The 21,336-nt window shown below is 35.5% G+C and overlaps 1 protein-coding gene across 1 annotated transcript in view; it reads left to right on the top strand.

Moving 5' to 3' along the window:
• Nucleotides 1-21,336, top strand: part of TTC29 (tetratricopeptide repeat domain 29) — a 126,622-nt gene that overhangs the window by 47,005 nt on the left and 58,281 nt on the right. Inside the window, exons 6-7 of the mRNA XM_072405889.1 lie at nt 6,130-6,342; nt 12,008-12,093. Of these exons, the coding sequence (XP_072261990.1) occupies nt 6,130-6,342; nt 12,008-12,093 (299 nt within the window). The remainder of the gene's footprint in view (nt 1-6,129; nt 6,343-12,007; nt 12,094-21,336) is intronic.

Raw genomic sequence — 21,336 nt, 5'->3', positions numbered from 1 at the left:
TCCAGCATAGTCTACTCATTTCTCCCCCAACATGTCTGCCCTTGGCCCACCCTTTCCATTCACTGGATTGCAGTCTTTTTTTAAACATGAAAGTTCAGTGTCACATGCTGTGTCATATCTAGGCCAGCATGCAACTAAAGTTTATCAAGGAATGCCCTCTCCTCCGGACTGACACCCACGCATCAAGGAATTTTGAAACATACGTATTTCTCTCAAGAGCTAGCCCACTGATTGCATCAAAGGCGAGGGTTTTTAGGAAGAGTACCTACAGACCATCCCACCTGCTTTGTATGAGCTGCCTTCATAGCATTTATAAGAACAAAGACCCAGTAATAAGTCACTGCTTCCAAAATAACATATGTAAAAAAAAATAATGTATTAAGTAGACTTACCTTCTGTTTCAAGCATATTTTGGTTAACGAATCAGGCATAAAACTAAGGAAGTGTACATAAAACATAACTTTTAGTGTTACTACATGCAATGGATTATTCAACTAAAAATACTCCATAAAGTAATTTCTTTTTGTGCCTTAGTGATTTTTTTTAATTAGAAAATCTTCAGTTACCTCTGTTTATACGCGTGCGTTTCTTAGAACATAGAAATAAATTAATGCTAATTCACTGTACATTTTTGATCAGATGGTATCTTTTGTTTACATAGTTTGCCTATCATAGGTAACTTTTTTTTTTTTTCAAAAGGATCTATCATATCAATGTTCTCCTTCCTGCACATTTTGTTACTTATTTATGAAAGGTTTCCGGTCTTTTTTAAATGTTTTATGATACTCTTAGTATTTTTCAATTACATTATAATTTGTGCTTTTCTCAGGTACTTCTGGTACAGAAACATCCACTTCCTTCTTAGATGTCAGCTACAGCTTTGAGCTCCCAAAAAATAAAATCCAATGGCCTGAAGATACTTTAAAATTAGTCAGAATAAGAAACTCTTGGCTTTAAAATTAACTATTTGTCCAAAAGTACAAATGGAAAACTTGACCTCTTCATTTCTATTTCTCTGAACAAATGCTTCAGATTGTCAGATTTCTTTTCAATCAAACTGTTATGGTCAGCATGTTAAACCAGAGATCCCAATACCAATTTATACGTAAAGTATGTAGTAATGTACTTGTAATTGTACAAGCGGTTATTTGTAGCATCTAATCAGACATTTGGCAGGATGTCTGAAGTAGATAGGAATCCATAGTTTAATTTATTATTTTATTACCTAAACCATAAGCAGATTTTATTTTTATTTTTTTTTTGGGGGGGGGGGTTAAGTAAAGCTTGGGCATACACTTCAATAAGAGTAATTTAAAAAATACAAAAATCAGAAAGCACATACACTACTTGACTAGAAAAAAAATCACACACTATAATAAGCCTTTAGCTTTAGTTACAGCACACATTCATTGTGGTGTCATTTCAATAAGCCTTTGCATTGTCATATTCATTTCTATCCATTGCAATTTTTAATCACGATCTTGAATTTCTGATAGGAGAGTCTAACTGTTGCAAAAAGTTTTCTTCAGCACATCCCAAAGATTCTCAGTGGAGCTAAGTTCTGGACTCTGTGGTGGCCAATTCATGTGTGAAAATGATGTCTCATGCTCCTCAAACCTCACTTACATTCAGTTCAGTTCATTCAGTATATTTAGGTAGTCAGCTGACCTCATTTTTGGGGCACATAATATTGCTGAACCTAGACCTGTCCAACCCCAGATCATAGCACTGTCCTCCACAGGCTTGGGGACTTTTTGGGCCAGGCAGTGTATCTTGACTGAGCAGATGAAGCATCCATTTCTTGTTTGCATTATGTATATATGAAGTAAGAAAAATCCTGTGAGGCGTAAAACAGCTGACAGAATCCCTTTGCATACACACGTGCAATTCTTGTCGTTGGAAAGGATCTTTCACGATACCAACGATAAGAACCGCAAGATGCATGAACGAGTGCTGTACATACAGCACCGTTCTGCTCTATGGAGAGGGGAGGGGGGGAGCAACGGACCGGCACCCTGCTGTGCGCTCTCCCCCTTCCCTTGCATTAGGATCGCTCATCGTTCATCATCCGTGGATCCGCCAGGACAGATCCACGGACGATGAACGACCTGGGCTGTACACACGCCAGATTCTCGCCCTTTATCTGGCTGATGCCGATTATCCGGCGATAAAAATTTGACGTGTGTAAGCAGCTTTAGCTTGAGCTCATTCTAATGTTCTATTAAACCCATTGTTTATTGGGCATTCCTGGCCCATTTGCAGATAAAACTTAATATAACTGTGAGTCTCTCTCACTTTTGAGATTGGTATCAGACAAAATCAACAAAAAAGTCCATTCAAGTAAAATATTCAGCGAAAGTCAGATTAACTGATTTTGTATTATTTACAGTTTGTTAACATTCTCACAGTAATTGACAGCAGTATCCAAAGAAGAGCTAGGAATGCATATAATAAATGCATATATAGTAAAATTATTATGCACTCCATTTTATCTATCGGCTAACTGTGAATTTAACTACATTCATAAAATAAAGTTTTGCAATTGTATGCATTCATAATGTTATTACTAATACAAGTAAAGAAGCAATGAGATTCCGAAACATTTTAATAAGTCCGGTGCATAAACGTTACCCTTTCTGTACAGCTTTTATGTATATATGAATTAATAGCACCAGTGTATTGATTATTATGCAAATTCCTGCAATTAAAATGCAGACAAAACCTTACGGCTATATTAAATTAGTGTTACATTAAGATTAGTTGTAGATCATGAATAAATAGCATGGAAAGTGCCCTGATGAAAGACAATAACAAGAGATTACCTTTTTATGTACAACAATAATGTGATTGTGCATTAAAAAGTGTGGCAGCTTTGTCTTTTTCCTTGTGTAATCTTTATTAATGCTACATTATGAAGAGCAAAACGAGCATACTTCTTGTAAATGTAATCCAACTTTAGACAAATAAAGACTAAACAAATTATGTTCTGCTGAGGGCTTCATGGTTTGCATAGTTGTTTGGCATTCATTAATACAGTGTTTTGCAAGATTTTCATATACTGTACCCCTCTAAAGCAGCCTCTCTATCCATGTATTCTTGTTGTACAGTAGATCACTTTCTTTAATTTTATAATAGAAAATACAACTACTGCCAATACTCCATAAATGTACATTTTTATCAAACATTTTTTAGCAAACCTGAAATGGATTTCCTAAAAGCCATTTGCTATTTGATAATAAAAAATAAATGTTTTCAACCCTGGACCAGATCCATTCCAGATTTGCTGGATCACCCATTTCACTGATGAACGTGTATCCTGTCCAGGCTTGGAGAGCTTTAATAAATCAGGCCCATTCTGTCTAAAATCTCAAATTAGTTAAAGGCATAAATATTAACTATATTGAAAATACAGAGGTTCCTTTGCAACTCTTTTGTCTGGTTAATACTTTCTTTGGACTCATCCAGAATTATGTAAACATACGTTTCTACTGTGATTACTCATTTGAGTTCTTTACTGCAACACTTCCTGATAGCAAATCCAACTGCTCCCTGACTCCAGAAAATTCCAATTAATTGTACCTGTAAACAGTTTTCACAAACAATTTGAAATTGCAAGGTGGAAACAATACATTGATGCACACTTGGAAAATGCTCCTACTTAGTAGATAATATTCCCCTATAATTACATAAGGAGTCACATCACTATACAACTTTGTCCATTGTGACCCCTCTGTGTGCTCTCTTCTCATGTAATAGACAGCTACATTTAATTAAACAAATATGAAATGGCTGATGATAAAGTGTATTGCTGTGCTTTATATACTCTGTGGCTCGTAGAACACAAAAAATGTTGTTTGATTCCTTATGAATTGCACGTTGGGCCTGTTTTTAAAAGCTGTCTAACACTAGGGAAGATTGACTATCATGGGAGAACCTGGGTGATCTAGCAAACCTAGATTTTTTAAAAAATAATTTGCTATAAGGTAAATGTTGGCAGTCCTGGACCAGATCCATTCTAGGTTTGCTGAATCACTCAGGTTCACTTATGTTAGTGTATCTTTACCCTTCTTGGAGAGCATTAATAAATTAGGCCCATATACTTGGTGGATGACAGACATTAAATGAAAAATGCATATTTGAGAGATGTATTTAAATAAATGCACTGTAACATGTGTGATTCGTTTTTTTAAAGTACCACAAACATTCAAAAACTGTACATGTTAAATGTTACCTTAGTGCTATTCATGATAACCCTGTTCTATTTAGATCCCTTTTTGAACTCATTGCTAATATTCTCAACACAACTGTACAATTATTATATAAATGGGGGCAGTATACTTAGTCCTGGTTCTCCAAAACACAACGGGTAGAAGTACACCCATGTTTACCAACTACTTAAAGTTTAGTTTTGTGTAATTTTATGCCACTGACTTCATTAAAAAGATATACATATTCGCTTGCTACGGAGCAGAGTATCTTCTGTTTACAACAGACACTGTGTTTTCTACTTATTTTACTGAGTAAAAAAATTTTCCTTCTGGAACTGTCAAATTATTTTCCTACGATTGCTTCTACCACTTTAACTTCCACTGGTGTGGGTAAAAAAAAATGCACATGCTTATGGGAAAGAAGATAATTAGCTGCCCTCCAGATTGCTGATATGAAGCAGTCGGGCAGGTCAGCTAGTACATCTTGCAATTTGTGACATAATAAATTACTTGAACAAGACCGGAAGCAGTCTTTGAACCTAATTAACATCCCACCAGATTAATGTCAGGTCTCGGCAAGCAGTGCTTTACAAGGATACCTTATTTATTTAATTATGGGTGAGTGTATAATGCTGTTCTTGCTCCTGCAATGAACCTTCAATTGTGCCAGCTTTTATTCTTAAGTGGGGTAACACAATCCTCCCCCCCTTTCTCTCGTCTTCTCTCTCTGCTTTTCGACTAATCAATGCAATGCTGAATGAGTTCATTTTAGTACACTCAATCATGGCTCTAATGTTTGTAGCTCACGGGTGCAGGCATCAGTAATGTAAGAATGTTATATGGCTTTAGTTTGGGCCATTTCATTAAATATTCATGACATCAAAAAATGTGCATCAAAATAGCGTCTGGAAGAATTACATTTATGTGCCTGCTTTTATGGCAGCTTCACATTTAAACCCATTTGTGTTAATATCAGTCTTTGTACTGAGAAAATAATGCAGCTGATGAAGTCATGTACATGTTTCTGGCTCCAATGTTCCTCCAGCAGTTATGGTTGTATACATTCAAATAATAAGAGTGCAATATTCCGATATTTTGGAATATGTATTATTATATAAATATAGGTAAGCAACTAGGAGGGTTCCAACACTGTGGCACACTGAGGCAACACAGTGCTGTCCATTCAAGCCCATGGTAAATTCCTCTCCAGTGACATTTATCCCCACTCACTTAACACTTCTGTGATTCTGCATCTATGTGATGGTTTCCCATGTCTAGTATTGGCTGAAGGGAACATAAAACTCCAGAACCTCAACCTACTGCCCGCGAACTCAAAAATTGTATAAAAACCTAATGGCAACAATGGTTCCATATCCATCCTGACATAATTGTGAACTTAAATCTGCAGTGTTTGTTAGCTTGCAAAGATTTACTCTCAATTACAGTTGCTTGTTTTGAGTAGGAAATCAACATAGAGAGGTGTATACAGCAAAAAAATACCCAATGGGGTTTTATCCCTTCCCTGATGTATACAAAACAAAAAATGGATTAGTCATAAAGTTTATTATAGTATCATGATTCATCTCAGAATCCATTAACCTTTATGAATGACATTAGATGGTCACTAAACTTTATAATGAATTCTCCTATCTTAGTAACTACAACAAGGAGATTCCCCATATATCTCTATCCATTTTATGCATCAACCCCAGCTGAAATGAATACATAAACAAAATACCTGGTATTTTTCATATTTAATTTTGTATTTTATGTAAACCTGTGAATCGTTTGGTTTGTAGTACTGCTACATGGCAAGCACAGGACTTACGTGTTAAATTTTTAGAATTATGCAAAGATTTCTCACATTGGTGCAGTGAAGTGGATGAAGTATCTGTACTTAAACATTTCTTCCATATTGTAGGTCAGTTGGAGAAAGCTGCTGGGCATTATGAGGCATTCTATCATCTGACAGCAGGCCAGTTATGGAAGGATGAGACAGGACGCACTCATAACTCACTGGCCTGTGAGAATCTCTGGAGAATATACACGCTGCTATCAGACAAAATGCTGGAGAACAGAGAATGGCAACAGGCCATCAAAACTCTAATAAAAGCACTTGATATGGCAAAAGAAGGTCGGTGGAAAATAACACCATCATATTTCCTATTTTTTTTAACGTACTTCTCATCTTTTGCCCATGAGTAAAGTAAATGTTGTGAAATGCTTGTCTAGGTGATCATTCCCTTCCATTTCAGAGAAAAATGTCATCAATATATTAACTTTTCGTAACACAGGCTGACTTTTATCACATTTGGAGTGACAAAAAGAAATAACCAATATTTGCATGTTTTAAATGTATATATCTGTTTTTAGAAGTATATTTGTTTATTAGTTTAGAACTGTTGGATCGTGCTTTTTATAACTGAAATACTTTTAATAATATTATTTATAAATTACAAAATAAATTAAATCAAAAATTAATTATGAATACGCGTGATGGAAATTTAAAGATAATTAAAAACTCAAATTTCTAGAGCAGCCAGAACCACATGCAAAGTTTACTCATGTTAAGAAACTCTATTTTGATGTTATTTGTTTTTGCTAATATTTTATATTAACACAGAACTATGGTCCCTCATTAAAGAAAATGATGTGTTTTTATATAATTATGTGCAGCACTTCATTGTAAGTTTGTCTGCACTTTTTTTTACACAGCCTTCCCTAAGTCACCTAAAAATCTTACAAATGTCTGTTGATCCTGCCAGTCCACCCCATGCAGCTTCCTGTGATAGGGTACAGCGTTGTGATACTTATTTAGGCTGTGTGTGTTCTATTAAGCAGGCAAGAGAATATGTTACAGAGGGTATCGCTATCAATATTGACAAGTCTCTAGCTTGGTGAACAAGAGCTGTTCACATCTTGACCAGCATTTCCTCTACTGCAGAATTTCTCCCATTGTGAAATTCAGTGTTAGGTAGAGGTAGCATAGCGTGTAAGGCACATAAATGGTGAATTGTTTTTTGTTTTTTTGTTTTTTGTTTTTTTTTTATCTTGGATGTTTTAGACCAGAAGCCTTTAGATGCCTGAGATCACATTTGTCTGCATATTTCTACTAATATTGTGTTGTACTAGAATTTACTGTAGTTGTCTCTATGTTTTCTTTATTTATTATGGTCAAGGCTGAAAAATAAATATAGAATATGATTTTCTTCCACCCAGAATGTAAAACTTTAGGGTACTTTTCATTCATTTTCCATGTAGGTCCCTGTGTGCTTACATATGCACATACAAATGAATTATTCAGGGAAGTTATTATTTTGCTTTCCAAGTCCTCCTTTACATATTAGTGATAAAGGGGCTAAATAGAGTTGCAGTCAACAGTATCTTGTATTAAATGTTTTTAAAGATTTAAAATAAACGTCACATGCTTTAAAAACACTAACATGTGGCTATAAATCTTTGGATTCTGGGGACTGAAGTACTTAAACTTATCATGTTAAACAGTCGTTCTATATGTACCATACTGTGTAATATGTTGGCACTATTGAAATACAGTTTATTATTAATAATATTATTATTAATATTATTAATAATAATAATAATGAGTATAATTATCTGTGTGTGCTTAGCTGTTGAACTATTTTTATGTACTCATTGAAATTATTTACACAACAAATTTCTAGTTTTTCACCTTTCCTTTCCATGGTACATTATATCTGCTGACATTACCAGTTTAGTGGGACTTTCACAGTGGGAAAGAAACATTATCAATTCCTGAGCTTACTTCTTTTAGTACTTGTATTTCAATATCTTTATTAAGCTTTTAAAAAGGTAAAAACGTTTTTGGAAAAACAAAATGCAACTACACATAGACAATATATTAACAGGGGGAGTATAGCACCAAATTCCCATCAGAATAGAATTAAATTGAACAACAGGGACAGGAACTAGGAAAAACAGATTTTTAAGGAGCCATCACACATTAATTTAAAATGTATGTGGATTACAAGGCCTGAGCCCTAAACAAAAAAACATAAACCAGTTGAGTAGGACATCCATGGATTTCAGGTTTGGTCAAAAGAGTGTAAAGAGTCTTTAGGGGCACAAGTTAATCATTATTGACCATGATCCAGTTGAGCTTGGTGACAATGGAATCAAATAGTGATATTAGGAGAGTTCCAGACTTTAGCTAAGGCTATGTGAGCTGCTAAAGCATATAGCAGGCTAAGCGTTTGAGGGGCTTAGATAAAGGAATATCCAATTTGCTAAAAAGGGCATAATCTGGAGACATGATCAGTGATAATTGGGCGTATTAATGAGAAAAGCTGAAAGACTTTGTTCCAAAAACTCTGTGCAATTGGGCAGGACCACCAGAATTGATCCATTGTCCCCATTTGTCTGCAGCCATGGAAGCATAGTGGGAGAGATGCCGAGTGGTATCTGGCTATCCAGTCTGGTACCAAACACCAGTGTAAAATTGTTATATAGTTGGCCTCAACTAGATCTATTTTAGGAGAGATTATGAACAGTTGGAAAGTTGTTTTAGAGTTTTCTTTTCAGATCCAGAGGTGAAGCCTAGGTGTTTTTCCCAAGTCTACATAAATTAAAGAATTTTTTTAGTTCTCAGAGATAGTTGCTTTTAGAACAGTTACTATATTTGGCTTAATTTTGTATGGTCATAACTGGACAACATATTTCTGCTATTGGACAGTTTGTTACAATAAGTGAAAAAAATTATTTAGGAATTTAGCGTTAACTTTATTTTTAGCAATAATAGTTTCTGTAATATACAGAAGAAAAAGAGAAAGCAATGAAAGTGGAAAAAGAACCAGGGGAAGCGAGGAAAACTAGAAATACTGTTATTAAAATTTTAGCATTTACAAACGCCAACAAACTATCTACTGTATACAAAATACTGTATTTAATTGAATATTAAAAATAAATCTGCTTTCTTAACTACCCTAGATATTCAGGAATAATGAAATGGATTCTGGAAGAGTCAAAATAAATATAATAGACAAGAATATTTATTTTTAGGTCATATGTTCAATTTATCCAGTAAACAGTTACATCTAATAAGTTTGACTTCTTCTGAAGATTATTTGCAGTAGGAATTTATTAATTTCAAAAGAATATTTAAATTACAGTTTGTTTGAAGTCAAAATTATGTAATATGATCACCGAGTTGGGGCAATGAGGGTCAATCATTTGGACATAAGTTTTTTTTATCTTTAGGCCTAAATTAATGTAGAAATTTAGAAACTTGAAGAGAAGAAAATTATGTTATGATTCACTGATTTGGGCCTGATTTATTAAAGCTCTCCAAGGACTAGGGAGGATACACTTTCATCAGTGAACCTGGTTGATCCACCAAACATGGAACAGATTTCCTAAAGTCATTTGCTATTTATTAGCAAATGTTTTCAATCCTGGACCAAATCCATTCCAGGTTTTCTTGGATCACCTAGGTTCACTGATAAAAGTGTATCCTCTCTAGTCTTGATAGCTTTTATAAATCAGGTCCATTAATAGAAAACAGTGAACACAAATGTTTAATTTTGTCACATTTAAAGCCTTAATGGCAGCCTATTGCCTGAAAAGTTTTCCTAGAGGCTCAAAAGCCAAGATAAAGGGATGGGAGAGAGGGGCACCTTGTCTGGTGCCCCTACAAATAAGTATGTCCTTGGACTGGAAACCTTTAACAGTGAATTTGGCTCTAGGGAAAGAGTAAATTGCTTTTGAGGATGTAAGGCATTTTTTACCAAAGCTGAATCTCTGAGGTACGTAAAATAAATAATCCCAAGATAAGGTGTCAAAGGCTTTGTTAAGGTCAAGAGCTAAGAGCACAGCCTTTTTCTCAGACTCACAATGCCTATTTAGGTGAAAAGCCAAGAGGTCTTTTTAATGGTATCATTTTGGTTATGATTTTAGATGTCTTTGTTCTTGATCAATAAAAAAACAACTGAGTGTCTGAAACAAATAAAGAGAAAGTGTATACCAAAAAAAATTGAATTGAAGCATTAATACAATTCAGAAAAATCTTGGGAATTTGGGGAAAAATTGTCATTGAAAAGCCTGAGTGAAGAACGTCGGATTGTGAGAATTTGAGGACTTTTGAGGACTTGAAATTTAAAGCCCAGCAGATTGGAAAAGTTGTATGAAATTTTGTTTGCTGTTTATATTCAAGGTTCCTGTAATTTGTGTTATGCTGTTAGGTGTTGCAGGGTTTAAAATGTTTGTTTATTTGCAGTTATATATTTACTACATATTTTTACACATTTTATTGAATGCAGGTAAATGTCAAATTCCTGTTTCATAAAATGAATACTGCTGAGGAAAGAGTCAGCTAACAGTAAGGCAGGGATTTATAAATTATTTGACCTAAGATTTATACTTTAACCTGTGACATGCAGGATAATTACACATACAAAGGAGAACAATCAAAGCAAGTCTATTTTCCACTTGAAAGTGGCCCAGTTCTCATTGGAATCTGGAACTGAAAACAGATCTGGCGCTTCTGTAGTAGCCTGCCACATTTTTATTTACATAGGAGGACAGAGTAGGAGATGCAGCTGTGTGGTAAGTATATCTGCATAATAGAACATTCTAGATGGGGAGTGCCATTTACATTTCTTAAGCACTGGGGAGGGCAGTGGACATCGGCTGCCCCTTCTGCAATAATAAACCTGTCTGCTCACATTTTTTTTTTTTTTTTACATAAAGAGTACCTAAACCCAGAATTTTCACTTTACATAAAAGAGTAGGCAACCCTTTTATTTAAAATAAAATTTTGTTTGTTAGTGGGTTTTTTTTAAATGCAACTGTGCACCCTTATATCTCGATCGCCTACGCGATCAAGAATGAATGGGAGTGCAGAGCCTCCCGGGATACCTACGTCACGCAAGGAGCTCTTTCTTCAATAGAGAAAAAAATTGCCAATCTCCTGCATGTGCAGTGAGAGATTGAGTGACGTAGGAAGAAGAACACGAAAGAAGAGAGGAGAAGATGGCGGCACCTGGCTGTCCCTCTGCACCGGGCCAAAAACGGATAGCAGGACGACGCGGGACCTGACAGAAGACTGATCTGCGCGATTGAAGGTAAGTGGGATTTTATTGTTTTGGGATAGTTTTCAGTTTACTTCCACTTAATAAGTTTAGTTCTAATCAGAGTTCCATTCAGACCTCTCATGAAAAAAGTAGACAAAGGGAGCTAATAGTGGCAAAAGAGTTCATTGAATTAATACATATATTTTATTAATATGTCACTATTAAAAAGGGACATTGCAGAGGAAATTTTTAGGGATTAGTAGAACTATAGCTTACAAACAAATGCATCTAGGCAGGTCTATGGTTGTAAAAAAAAAGGTGATATCACCTCAGCAATAAGAAAAAAAACTAATCCAGAAATACTGAGTTTCTGATTTTCGGCCATCTTGATTGGCCAGGCTGTAGGTTTTTCATTCTGTCTTGGCAGCTCAGCAAACAGGCAGATAGGTAGCATGTTCGCATATTGTACTTGCCTAAATATAGTTCAACTTTAATATAGTTCCATTTTAATGTTTAAATGTGTCATTACTAAATGTAATAAGTACATTAGTTAGCAGGTTTGTGCAGTCTATTAGAGGGCTTGGGGTGGTTGAAAGTAAAAAAAAAAAGCAGGGAGAAGAAATGTATCCATATTTTAGGGATGTTTATTGACACAATTGAAGTCAGGAAGACAATTTGGAAAATTAATATGAAATGTAAAAAAAAAATGATTTTTATATTTTCAGCTAATTTTAATGTTTTTTTTTTTTTTAGCTCATGATAAAAAATTGGAAGGAGGAGCATCTTATAGACTGGGGATGGCACATATTTTATCTGGAAGTCCCCAGACTGCTATGAAAGTAAGTGCTATGTGTTGATTTTTTAGCTTTCTCCAGGCATGCAGGAAGAAACCTAGCTGCAGTTTTGCAGTATAATCACAGTGATTAGGAAGTGACATTACCTCTTTTCCTATACACACATAGTAAACACATTACTAAGTGCACTTAGTGCAAGTGGCTGCTTAGACCATCTTTTGGTTTTAGAACAGCCTGCATTCTTTGTAAACATTCCTGATTTCGAACTATTTTTTCTATGCCACATCAGAAGATAAAATTCAGTAGACTAGGTGACATTTTCCAGTCATCAATCATAGTGATCCTATGCCCTTTATCCTTACTTCTTGTTTTTATGGTTCAAAGTTCATTTTTGTTTATATTCTGCCATTTATATAACCAGTCGATTATAGGACCCTCACATGTAAAGGTTGTTGTCCCAAGAATTGCCACTTATTACTAGATGTTGTTTGCTTTTCAGATAATTTTTTGTAAACTTGTAAACTTGAGTGTAGTTAAAGGCTACGTACACAAGTCAGGTGTATCTCGTTCGATTATAGTTTCTGAGCTATTATCAGATGAGAATATGTTGTGTGTACAGTGGCTGTCCAACGTTGTTCATGGATCCGTCCTGGCAGATCCATGAACAAATGAATCACCCTAATGCAAGTGAGGGGGAGAAAGCGCATCGGGGTGTCGCTCCGCCGTTCTCCCCCTTCCCTCCCCATAGAGCTGAACAGTGCTGTATGTACAGCACTCGTTCATGTATCTTTCAGCCTTTTGTCGTTGGAAAGGATCGGGAAAGATCCCTCCCAAAGACAAATTTTGCACGTGTGTATGTAGCCTAAATCTCTTGTAATGATTAGGGATGAGCAGTATTCCATGGAAATGATTCTACAGTAGAAAGTTAATTTTAGTGGAAAGTCTGCTGAAGTTCTGTCATATGGCTTTGCCACATGCCACTAAAACAATTCACAGCTATTTATATTGTATTTTCCCATGAAAATCAATGGAAATGGAGGGACATTATTGTGTGTTGTACATTTTTGGCTCACTTTGATAATCGTAAGGATGCATTTACAGACAGCATAATGTATTGTTGTACATCATGCTCTACATCCTAATCCAAGTTTTATTAAGTACGGCCTGATGGCAGACAGAGTTACCTGTCGTACTCCCATCACAGAATATCTGTGCTTCAGTAATAGCACAGAAAATGTTGAGTGAACAAATTCAGTTATCTGTTATCAGTAATCTGGTATTTAAGGTTAAAATGTAAGGAGAACCATGTTATTTTTGTATTCAATGTACAGCTTTAAGGCATCCCTAAGCATTGTATTTAAAGGATTTGTATGACTTGTGATATTCCCCATGGCTGCGCCCAGCTTCCTATGCTTTTTGTTAACAGTAGTCAACTAGTCTAGAAACTAGTAGTGAGTTTTAAAGTTTGTGCTACTCCTACATCCAACACCAACAATCATTTAACAAATGTATTTGTAATATGTTCCCCATTCTAGTATATACTATTCTAATATATACTAATATTAAGTTACATAATTTTGATGATATAAATTAACAGTTGTACCTAACATAGTGGTCACTTTTTTTGGCCCCAAAAGTAATCCTAAATATGAATTGCAGCTGGCCCGCCACTGCATTGAAATACTACAATTCCTGGCATCACTCGCCTCTATAGACCAGCGGCCCCTCTGCCTATGCATGTCCCCTCATTAGACTGTTTTATAGACGCAGGGAATTGTAGTAGCTGTGCTATTTCATTGAAGAGGGAGTTCCAGCCACTCATAACAATAAGCCCAGCATTTGACTGTTTTCCTGATGCAAGGGAATTATAGTAGTGGTGCTATTTCAGTTTTAGGTTTGGCCTGCGACTTTGTCTAAGTTTTTAATTTTGGCCAACTGTGTATTTGAGTTTGACGCCCCTGTTATATTTGATGTGCACTATTCATTTTCTCAATGAAAGATAAACCTATCCCATCAAGCACTGTCGCATCTTGAAAATGTTCTTTGGTGCAGATGATCTGTACACAAAGGGAGCTACTTTGAAAAATAACTATACATGTTATGGCATAGAATTCTAAGGAGAAAACAAATATGAAGGCCTTCCCAAGTAATCCTAGAGTCATGGTAAAATGAACATATAGAATAATATAATTCATTACAATAATACATGTCTTGGGTAATTTCCCATGAAGATATGAACTAGTAAATGTATATCACCTATGTTATATTTATTGTTTGAGGTGGAAAGATGGACTTTCATTTTAACAAATTATTGGTTATGAGTTTATGCCTTCACCTTTGTAGAATTGGTGTTACATTTAATACTGAATTTAATAGTATGGTGTCAGTCATTTTCAGGGTGATTTCTTACTCTTAATACAACTGCTGATGGTGCTTCAAAAATGGAGATCTAATTTTTGTTATATTTTGAGTGACACCTTTGTAATGTTAAACCTTAATAGCAAATCTCTCCATGACCTGAAAGTGCACTACATACAATTACATCCACATAATGACGTTTGCAACTATTTTACAATGCCAGAAATTTATAACATAAAGCATTTTCGCGTAGTATGGAATTACATTAAGGAAAAAATGCACCAGAGAATTTTGGCATAGAATTCCAGACTTTTAGCAGAAGAATATCTGAATGAATGGGAAGTATTTGTCTCATGTACACTTTAATATATTTTAAAGGATTTATAACAGAATAACATCTGGGATAGAAGTGGGGGATGGCTAAGCTTTTACTCTGTTTCCCATAAAAAGTATTGTCTTTAATTCTTAAAATCTTTCAAAACGATGAGATATCTCCTTTTAGACTGTTGTAATATATCAGATAAACCAGAGATTGTTTATTCCACATATTTATCCATATGGGATCCAGTGTTCTGTAACACATATTGCTAGCAGTGTCAAGAAGGTATATGGCAGAGCATTGAGTCAAAATGGATGGCAGTCATGTCAGTACCTGTGTGGGAAAGTGACTTCACAAATTGAGCATTGTGTATTAGAGGAATTTAATCCTGTCCAGTTCTGACACTAAATTTGTGTTTCAAATTTTTATATTGTTGGCCTACAGGTGAGTTTTTACCAGCCAGGCAGTTAAAAGTAATGCAGGGATTGGTGCCAGTTACTGATGTTACAAGGTCTCAGCACATGTTGGCCTTGTTCTAAGACAGTGTTTCAGTCCCAGTCAGTCTTCAAGTATCTCCAGCAGAAAATGTTTTTAGGATAGACTTCACCTCGTATTGTTGGCTTTGTAATTGAAAGAACTGTTGATCTTAACAAAATTCTCAAAACTAAAGCTATTGTAGGTTGGGGTTACAGTTACTGTTTTTCACACCCCTGAACAATGGCCCCAGGTGAGACACTACAACCTGCAATCATAAATAGATTATTCCCTTTACATATTCCACCCATTTCAGGCCAACATTGCCTCTTGCTTATCAGTGGCAAAGCTGTCAGCAAGACTGGTAGTTTCATTTAAAAGTCAATCTTTAATTTGTTTTTAATTTGCAAGCTACAACTAAATTTGTGTAGAAGATATATTTTGTTTCTCAAGGAAGGTTATTAGCAGGAGCTGCTAGTTATCATTATCTCTTCTTTGCCTGCTGTTTGATATTTCCTGACCTTTACAGACCTGACCAAACACCTCTTCTCTCCACCAGTAACAAATTACACCATAAATAAGGAACATCATAGTTGTTTGAATGGGTTATCTTGTATGTAATAAACTTAAAAAAAAACATATAAAAAAACAAAAATATGTTAAGCCATCAATTTTATGTGATTACATTTTATATTGTTTGTTTTATTAATTTTTTGATGTATAAAAATGAACAAAAGGCACAGTGAAAATTGTACAACAATAAAAAATCACTTTGGATTTTCTTATTGGGGTGCAGGTTTTAGTTTTTAGTTGTTACACTATCAACCTAATGTATGGGAGTGTAATTGGGGGGGGGGGGTGATTAAACAATTTACCTGATTTGATCTAGGATTTAATTTACATCAAAAGTTTAGTATTTAGCTAAAAAATGTGAAAGATTGGTGTGTGTTGGCTTAAGTAACCATAATTAGTTTTAGTAAATCATTCACAAAATAACTTACCAACCCCTAAATATGTTTCACTACTTATCCAAGTGAATGAAGGACCATTCCCAGGATTATTATTGAAACAAAGCAGAGCAGTCCTTGCATTGCATGTTATCTGATGCAGCTTTCCCTCCAGTAAGCTCTAGAGAGGAACAGTAACCTGCGCAGTAATGAAGCACATGAACTCAGATGCTCGGATACAGTATACAAGTATTAGGCAACATAAATGAAGATGCAAAATTAAGGCAAATTTACTTAATATATATTCTCTATGAAAATACTTGACTTTTTGAATAAAGGTCCACTTTACTTGGAGGTATATAATTAACCTGAGGTTTAAAGATGCTGAGATAAAGTGTTAGGGCTGTAGTGTAAGTTGTCACAAGTACATTGTTCCTCTGCAGTTTCATATGGCTTTCATTACACATTTTTTGAATCATCTGTCTTCTCTATCCAAAATCTCTATGGTACTGTCTTTTCAGAATATGCACCTTATTGTCCAGTGTCTGGGCACAGGTGCACTTTCCTTAAAAGTCAATAAAATGATGTGATAATGTGATGTGAGAACTAGACTGTCAGAAATACTGTATTGTATTGTGCAATTATTTTCTGAAATTGGGTTGATTAGATAGCCTAAACTTTTTTAACACCTGGGTGTTCAAAGCCACGTCCATAATGTTGTCACTATTTTTCCATGAAGGCCATGGTGGGTCTAGTTGTAAACCAATACATTAAGATCCCCTCCTACATCAAAGGAATACTATTTAGGCAGCTGTTGTCAGAACCTCTCTAGTAGACAGTACATATAGCGATAAGTTTTAGTTGTTCTTAGGGCTAGTTAGGCAAAAGATTGTTTGGAGGTGAATATGTGACTTTGTGAGTCATTATTGCAACTGGGTCAGATCAAAGTACCTGTGAATATTTTCTTATATGCTTTGGGTCATGTCTTTCAATAATATCTCTCTCTGGCAAAGAAACCATGGTTGCTATTTTGCAATAAAATATAATAAAGTCTTTTTGCTTCTGTATTGCATGTCATTGCAGTCAGATCAAGGGTGATGGTTTGGCAGGGTGTTGTACATAGCTGAAAACAAGAAAGATATGCCGCTTGTGATGCTAAAATAAAGGGGTGGGCCAAGGACAGTAAGGCAGGGGAAGAGAAAACTACATGATGCTGGCATTACTTCTAGGCTTCTTCAGGCTGTATCTGACTGTAGGTTCTAATGCACACTGTGAAAATTGTGTGGTGAAATCATAGTAATCAATTTTACTGAAGAGTTGCCTCTACAACTATTCAAGACAGAAGGTGAGGCTGGAAATCAGCTTTCAGTGTTTCTCCAGCACTATACTTTTTTCACAAAATAAGATACTATATTGGTAATAATGGTAATACGTCTAGTTCTTATATAGTCTCCTCTCATGCTATGTGTGAAGCCTTTGAATACCTTTGTTCAGAACAACTCAAGAATGACACTTGAAGCTCCAGTAACATTTTAATAAAAGAAATATAAACCAAGTTTTCTAAAAGGCAGTAAAACCCTTTTTTATAAAATTTGCTAATGTTTCCCATACTAGCAAAAAAAAAAAAAAAAGAACAATTGAAAAAAATGATATTATGATTATAGCCATGCAGGTTTATTTTAAGTTAGCCATAAACAAAAAGAAAAGTTTTCACACTCATAAAATTTCCCTGAATTCTAACTACTGTATTTTTCGCTCCATAAGGTGCACCCTAAAAGAGGCAGAGGTTACAGCTGCACCACGTGTGTATGTGTGTGACGGCCAGCTCTGTCCTTCCAGTGCAATTCAGCAGGAACACAGAGGACATGGTCAGCAAGACAGCGAGACATTCATGGGGCTGCTCGGTGTAGGGGGACACAGTAGGCAAAGCCTAGACAGAAGGGGGCCAAAATGATAGGACATGCTCCATGTAGGAGGGTAGAGAACCTGCATAATATAATACTGGTTCAGAATATTTTTTTTCTTGTTTTTCTCCTCCAAACCTTGGTCAGGTGCTTCTTATAGTGCAAAAAATACGGTATGTACAAATAACAGTTATAAAGCCAGGATTGCAGATAGGTGTTGCCAGTGCATTTTCCATTGTACCTTTTCTATTTATAAAAAAAAAAATTAAATAGTTAATTTTTCAGTTAGATCTTCAGGAGAGGAAAGCTAGAGACAAGGCCTAATATTTGATTGACAGAAAACTACTTAAGCTTGGGAAGACAGTGCTGTAGTGCAGAAGAGTTTAATAACTTTATGTGAGATGACTTGCTGAGGTAGGGCTTTATGATTAAACAAATCCAATATGAAATATATGGTCTAAAATAGAGAAAGTAAAGGAGTGTCTGTTATGGTTGCGCATTGTACCAGCATTATGTACTGTATTTGATAAGTTCAGTGTTGACCATCTATGATTTGTGCTATAGTATTTCATCCAATATTATTTTTGTAAAGCCCTGGTCCAGCAACAGTACTCACCAGACACCAGTCCTCCAATCTAACACTCACTTTTCATCTATAGCAAGCCCCCACTCAGCCTTGGGAGACTGGTTTGCCAGCACACGGTTGCCCCCAGGACATAGGCTACGTAAACACCTGCAATAATTGTCGTTAGGAAACGAACGACTAATGACAGATCAACGATTGATAATGATTATTTTGAACAATTGTATAGTGCATGATTTTTTACATGCTGTATTGCTGTATGCCACCAATAATGTACACACACTAGATACGATCGTTTGAACGATTCAGGAAGTGACGTGTACCGCAGGACAATGAATGATCACTGAAGGACCGTACACACAATAGATGGTGAACGATCTTCGTTGTGCAATTTTTTTGTTAACGATTACACTTGTCAACAAACATTTTCTTGACAAACAGATAAAAGTAATTTTAGGTTAAGTTTGATGCACAAATTCCAAATATGGTATTGGTTTTGCTAGATTGGCTCTAGTTTTTGAAATAATGACCTCAATAATAACCTCATAGAAAAAAATTAATGAAACATGAAAATTAGGCAAAATTAAACTAGATATGCCTATGTACACAAAATTAATTTTTTGAAATACTTAATGTCAATATATTCTATATTCAGTATATTTACATAACTAATCACAAAAGAAGTAATTGAAAAACTAAGTTTGTATGATTTCCTTTTATGTTTATTATCAGGACAATCACGTGGAAGGCTCCAGCAGTAATTTGCCATCATTTGTCTATCCCATCTGCCCTGATACCTTTCTTCTATCACCTTTATATCTTGATGGAACCTCTCCCCTTGTTCCTCACTGAAATCTCCAAGGTTTTCTGGATATTTTTGCAAATGGCTATGGAGATAGTGTATCTTTAGGCTCATAGTAGCACCCACATTTTTAAAGTTTAAGAGCAAGTTTTGTACTACTTCTTCATAATTTTGTGCTTCATGGTTACCAAAGACGTTCTTGACAACCATGACATAGTTGTGCCAGGCAGAAACTTCAGTATGAGTCATGTAACTTGTGAATTTTGAATCATTTATCAGTTTTCAAATCTGGGGTCCATCAAAGATTCCTGCTTTTAATTTTTCAGTACTCAATCCAGGGAAGAATCTACAAATGTATTTGAAGCAATCACTGTCCTTGTTCAGAGCTCTAACAAATTGCTTCTTTAATCCCAACTTTATGTGTAGTGGAGGGAGAATGATTTTTTCTTTGTCAACCACTGGTTTGTTAATGATGTTCACTGCACCTTTTTTCATGTTTTCCCTTGGAGGCCATGTCACTTTTTTCCAGTGATCCTGCTTTGCTCTACTATTCCACAAGCAGATGAAACATGGGTACTTTGTGTATCCACATTGCTGGCCAAGTAGGAAGTTCACCATTAATAAATCAACACATATCGACCATTGGTGTTCAGGATAGCAAAGCTTTTGTAAGACCATTTTGATATTTTCATATTCTTCTTTAAGTTTTGTTGAGTGATCAATTGGAATTGATGCAAAGCAGTTGCCATTATGCACTAAAACAGATTTCAAACTTCGAGTGGAACTGTCTATAAAAAGCCGCCAGTCTTCTGCTCGGTATTCTGGTACTCCTATATGGGCTAGTAGTCCAGGGATGTTACAACAATACACAAAGTCTCTATCTTCACTGAAATATGGTAGGAGTGTCACTCTCATGTCTCTCTTGTCCTAAAAATCATTATTTTAACCTCCAGTCTCAGACAAATCTTTTCTTTTAGTCTGGATGCTAAAAGTTCAGATATTTGTTTTGACAGACTTAGGTCACGTATTAAATCATTGAGCTCTTCTTGGGAGAACTGCTGGTTCGATTAAACACTTTCTTCATATTCACTTCCACTGCTAACTACTTGATTACACTCCAAACCCTGTATATCCTCCATGTCGGATACAGGAATATCAGGGAGTGTACTGAACACTGGTATGGGAACATCAGCACCATGCGGCACAGGTCATCTTGCTGATTCCAAATCAGGGTACTCCCACTTGTTTTTCTTCTAACAAGTAACCTTTTACATTCACAGCAGAAAAATAACAATCATTATGATGATTTTTGGGCTCTTGCCATACCAGAGATACATCAAATTTCAAACTTTTCAGTTTTCCATTTTTCCACTTTGCTGTGGTAACATTTGCTGTTTACCATTTTGCTGTGGTAACATTTGTTGTTGGTAAAATCGTCTATTCCGATTCCTGTATCACAAGAACTCGAGCCAATTCAATTAAACTAATGTCATTTCTGGATTACACTAAATATATTGAAAAATCCTTGGCAGTGAAATTTTTTTTTTTTTTGAAGTAGAAGTAGAACAACTATGATGGGCAGATTGAAGGTGGGAACAAGTTCCCCCTAAAACCGTAGGTAAACCAATAAATACATTTTCTGATGCTTCTTGAAACATGGCTTGTTCCATGTTTTTCCAGATGGACAGGGTCCCTGTGGGTATAATGAGAAATCAAGTGAATGCACCTTGACACAAAAGGATACACAATTTGGAAGAGAACTATTGTTGGGATTATGTAATGAGAAAACCCAGGAAGCACACCAGAGGAGACCAGTGTTTTTTCCATTCTTTTTTTGTCAGTAACATAAAAGATTTATCTACATCAGGATTTGTAACTTATTTTCCCGAATTTCTTAAATA

The sequence above is a fragment of the Pyxicephalus adspersus genome, chromosome 3 (assembly GCF_032062135.1).
Source record: "Pyxicephalus adspersus chromosome 3, UCB_Pads_2.0, whole genome shotgun sequence".
Lineage (NCBI taxonomy): Eukaryota > Metazoa > Chordata > Amphibia > Anura > Pyxicephalidae > Pyxicephalus > Pyxicephalus adspersus.
This window is presented reverse-complemented; position numbering and strand designations above follow the sequence as displayed.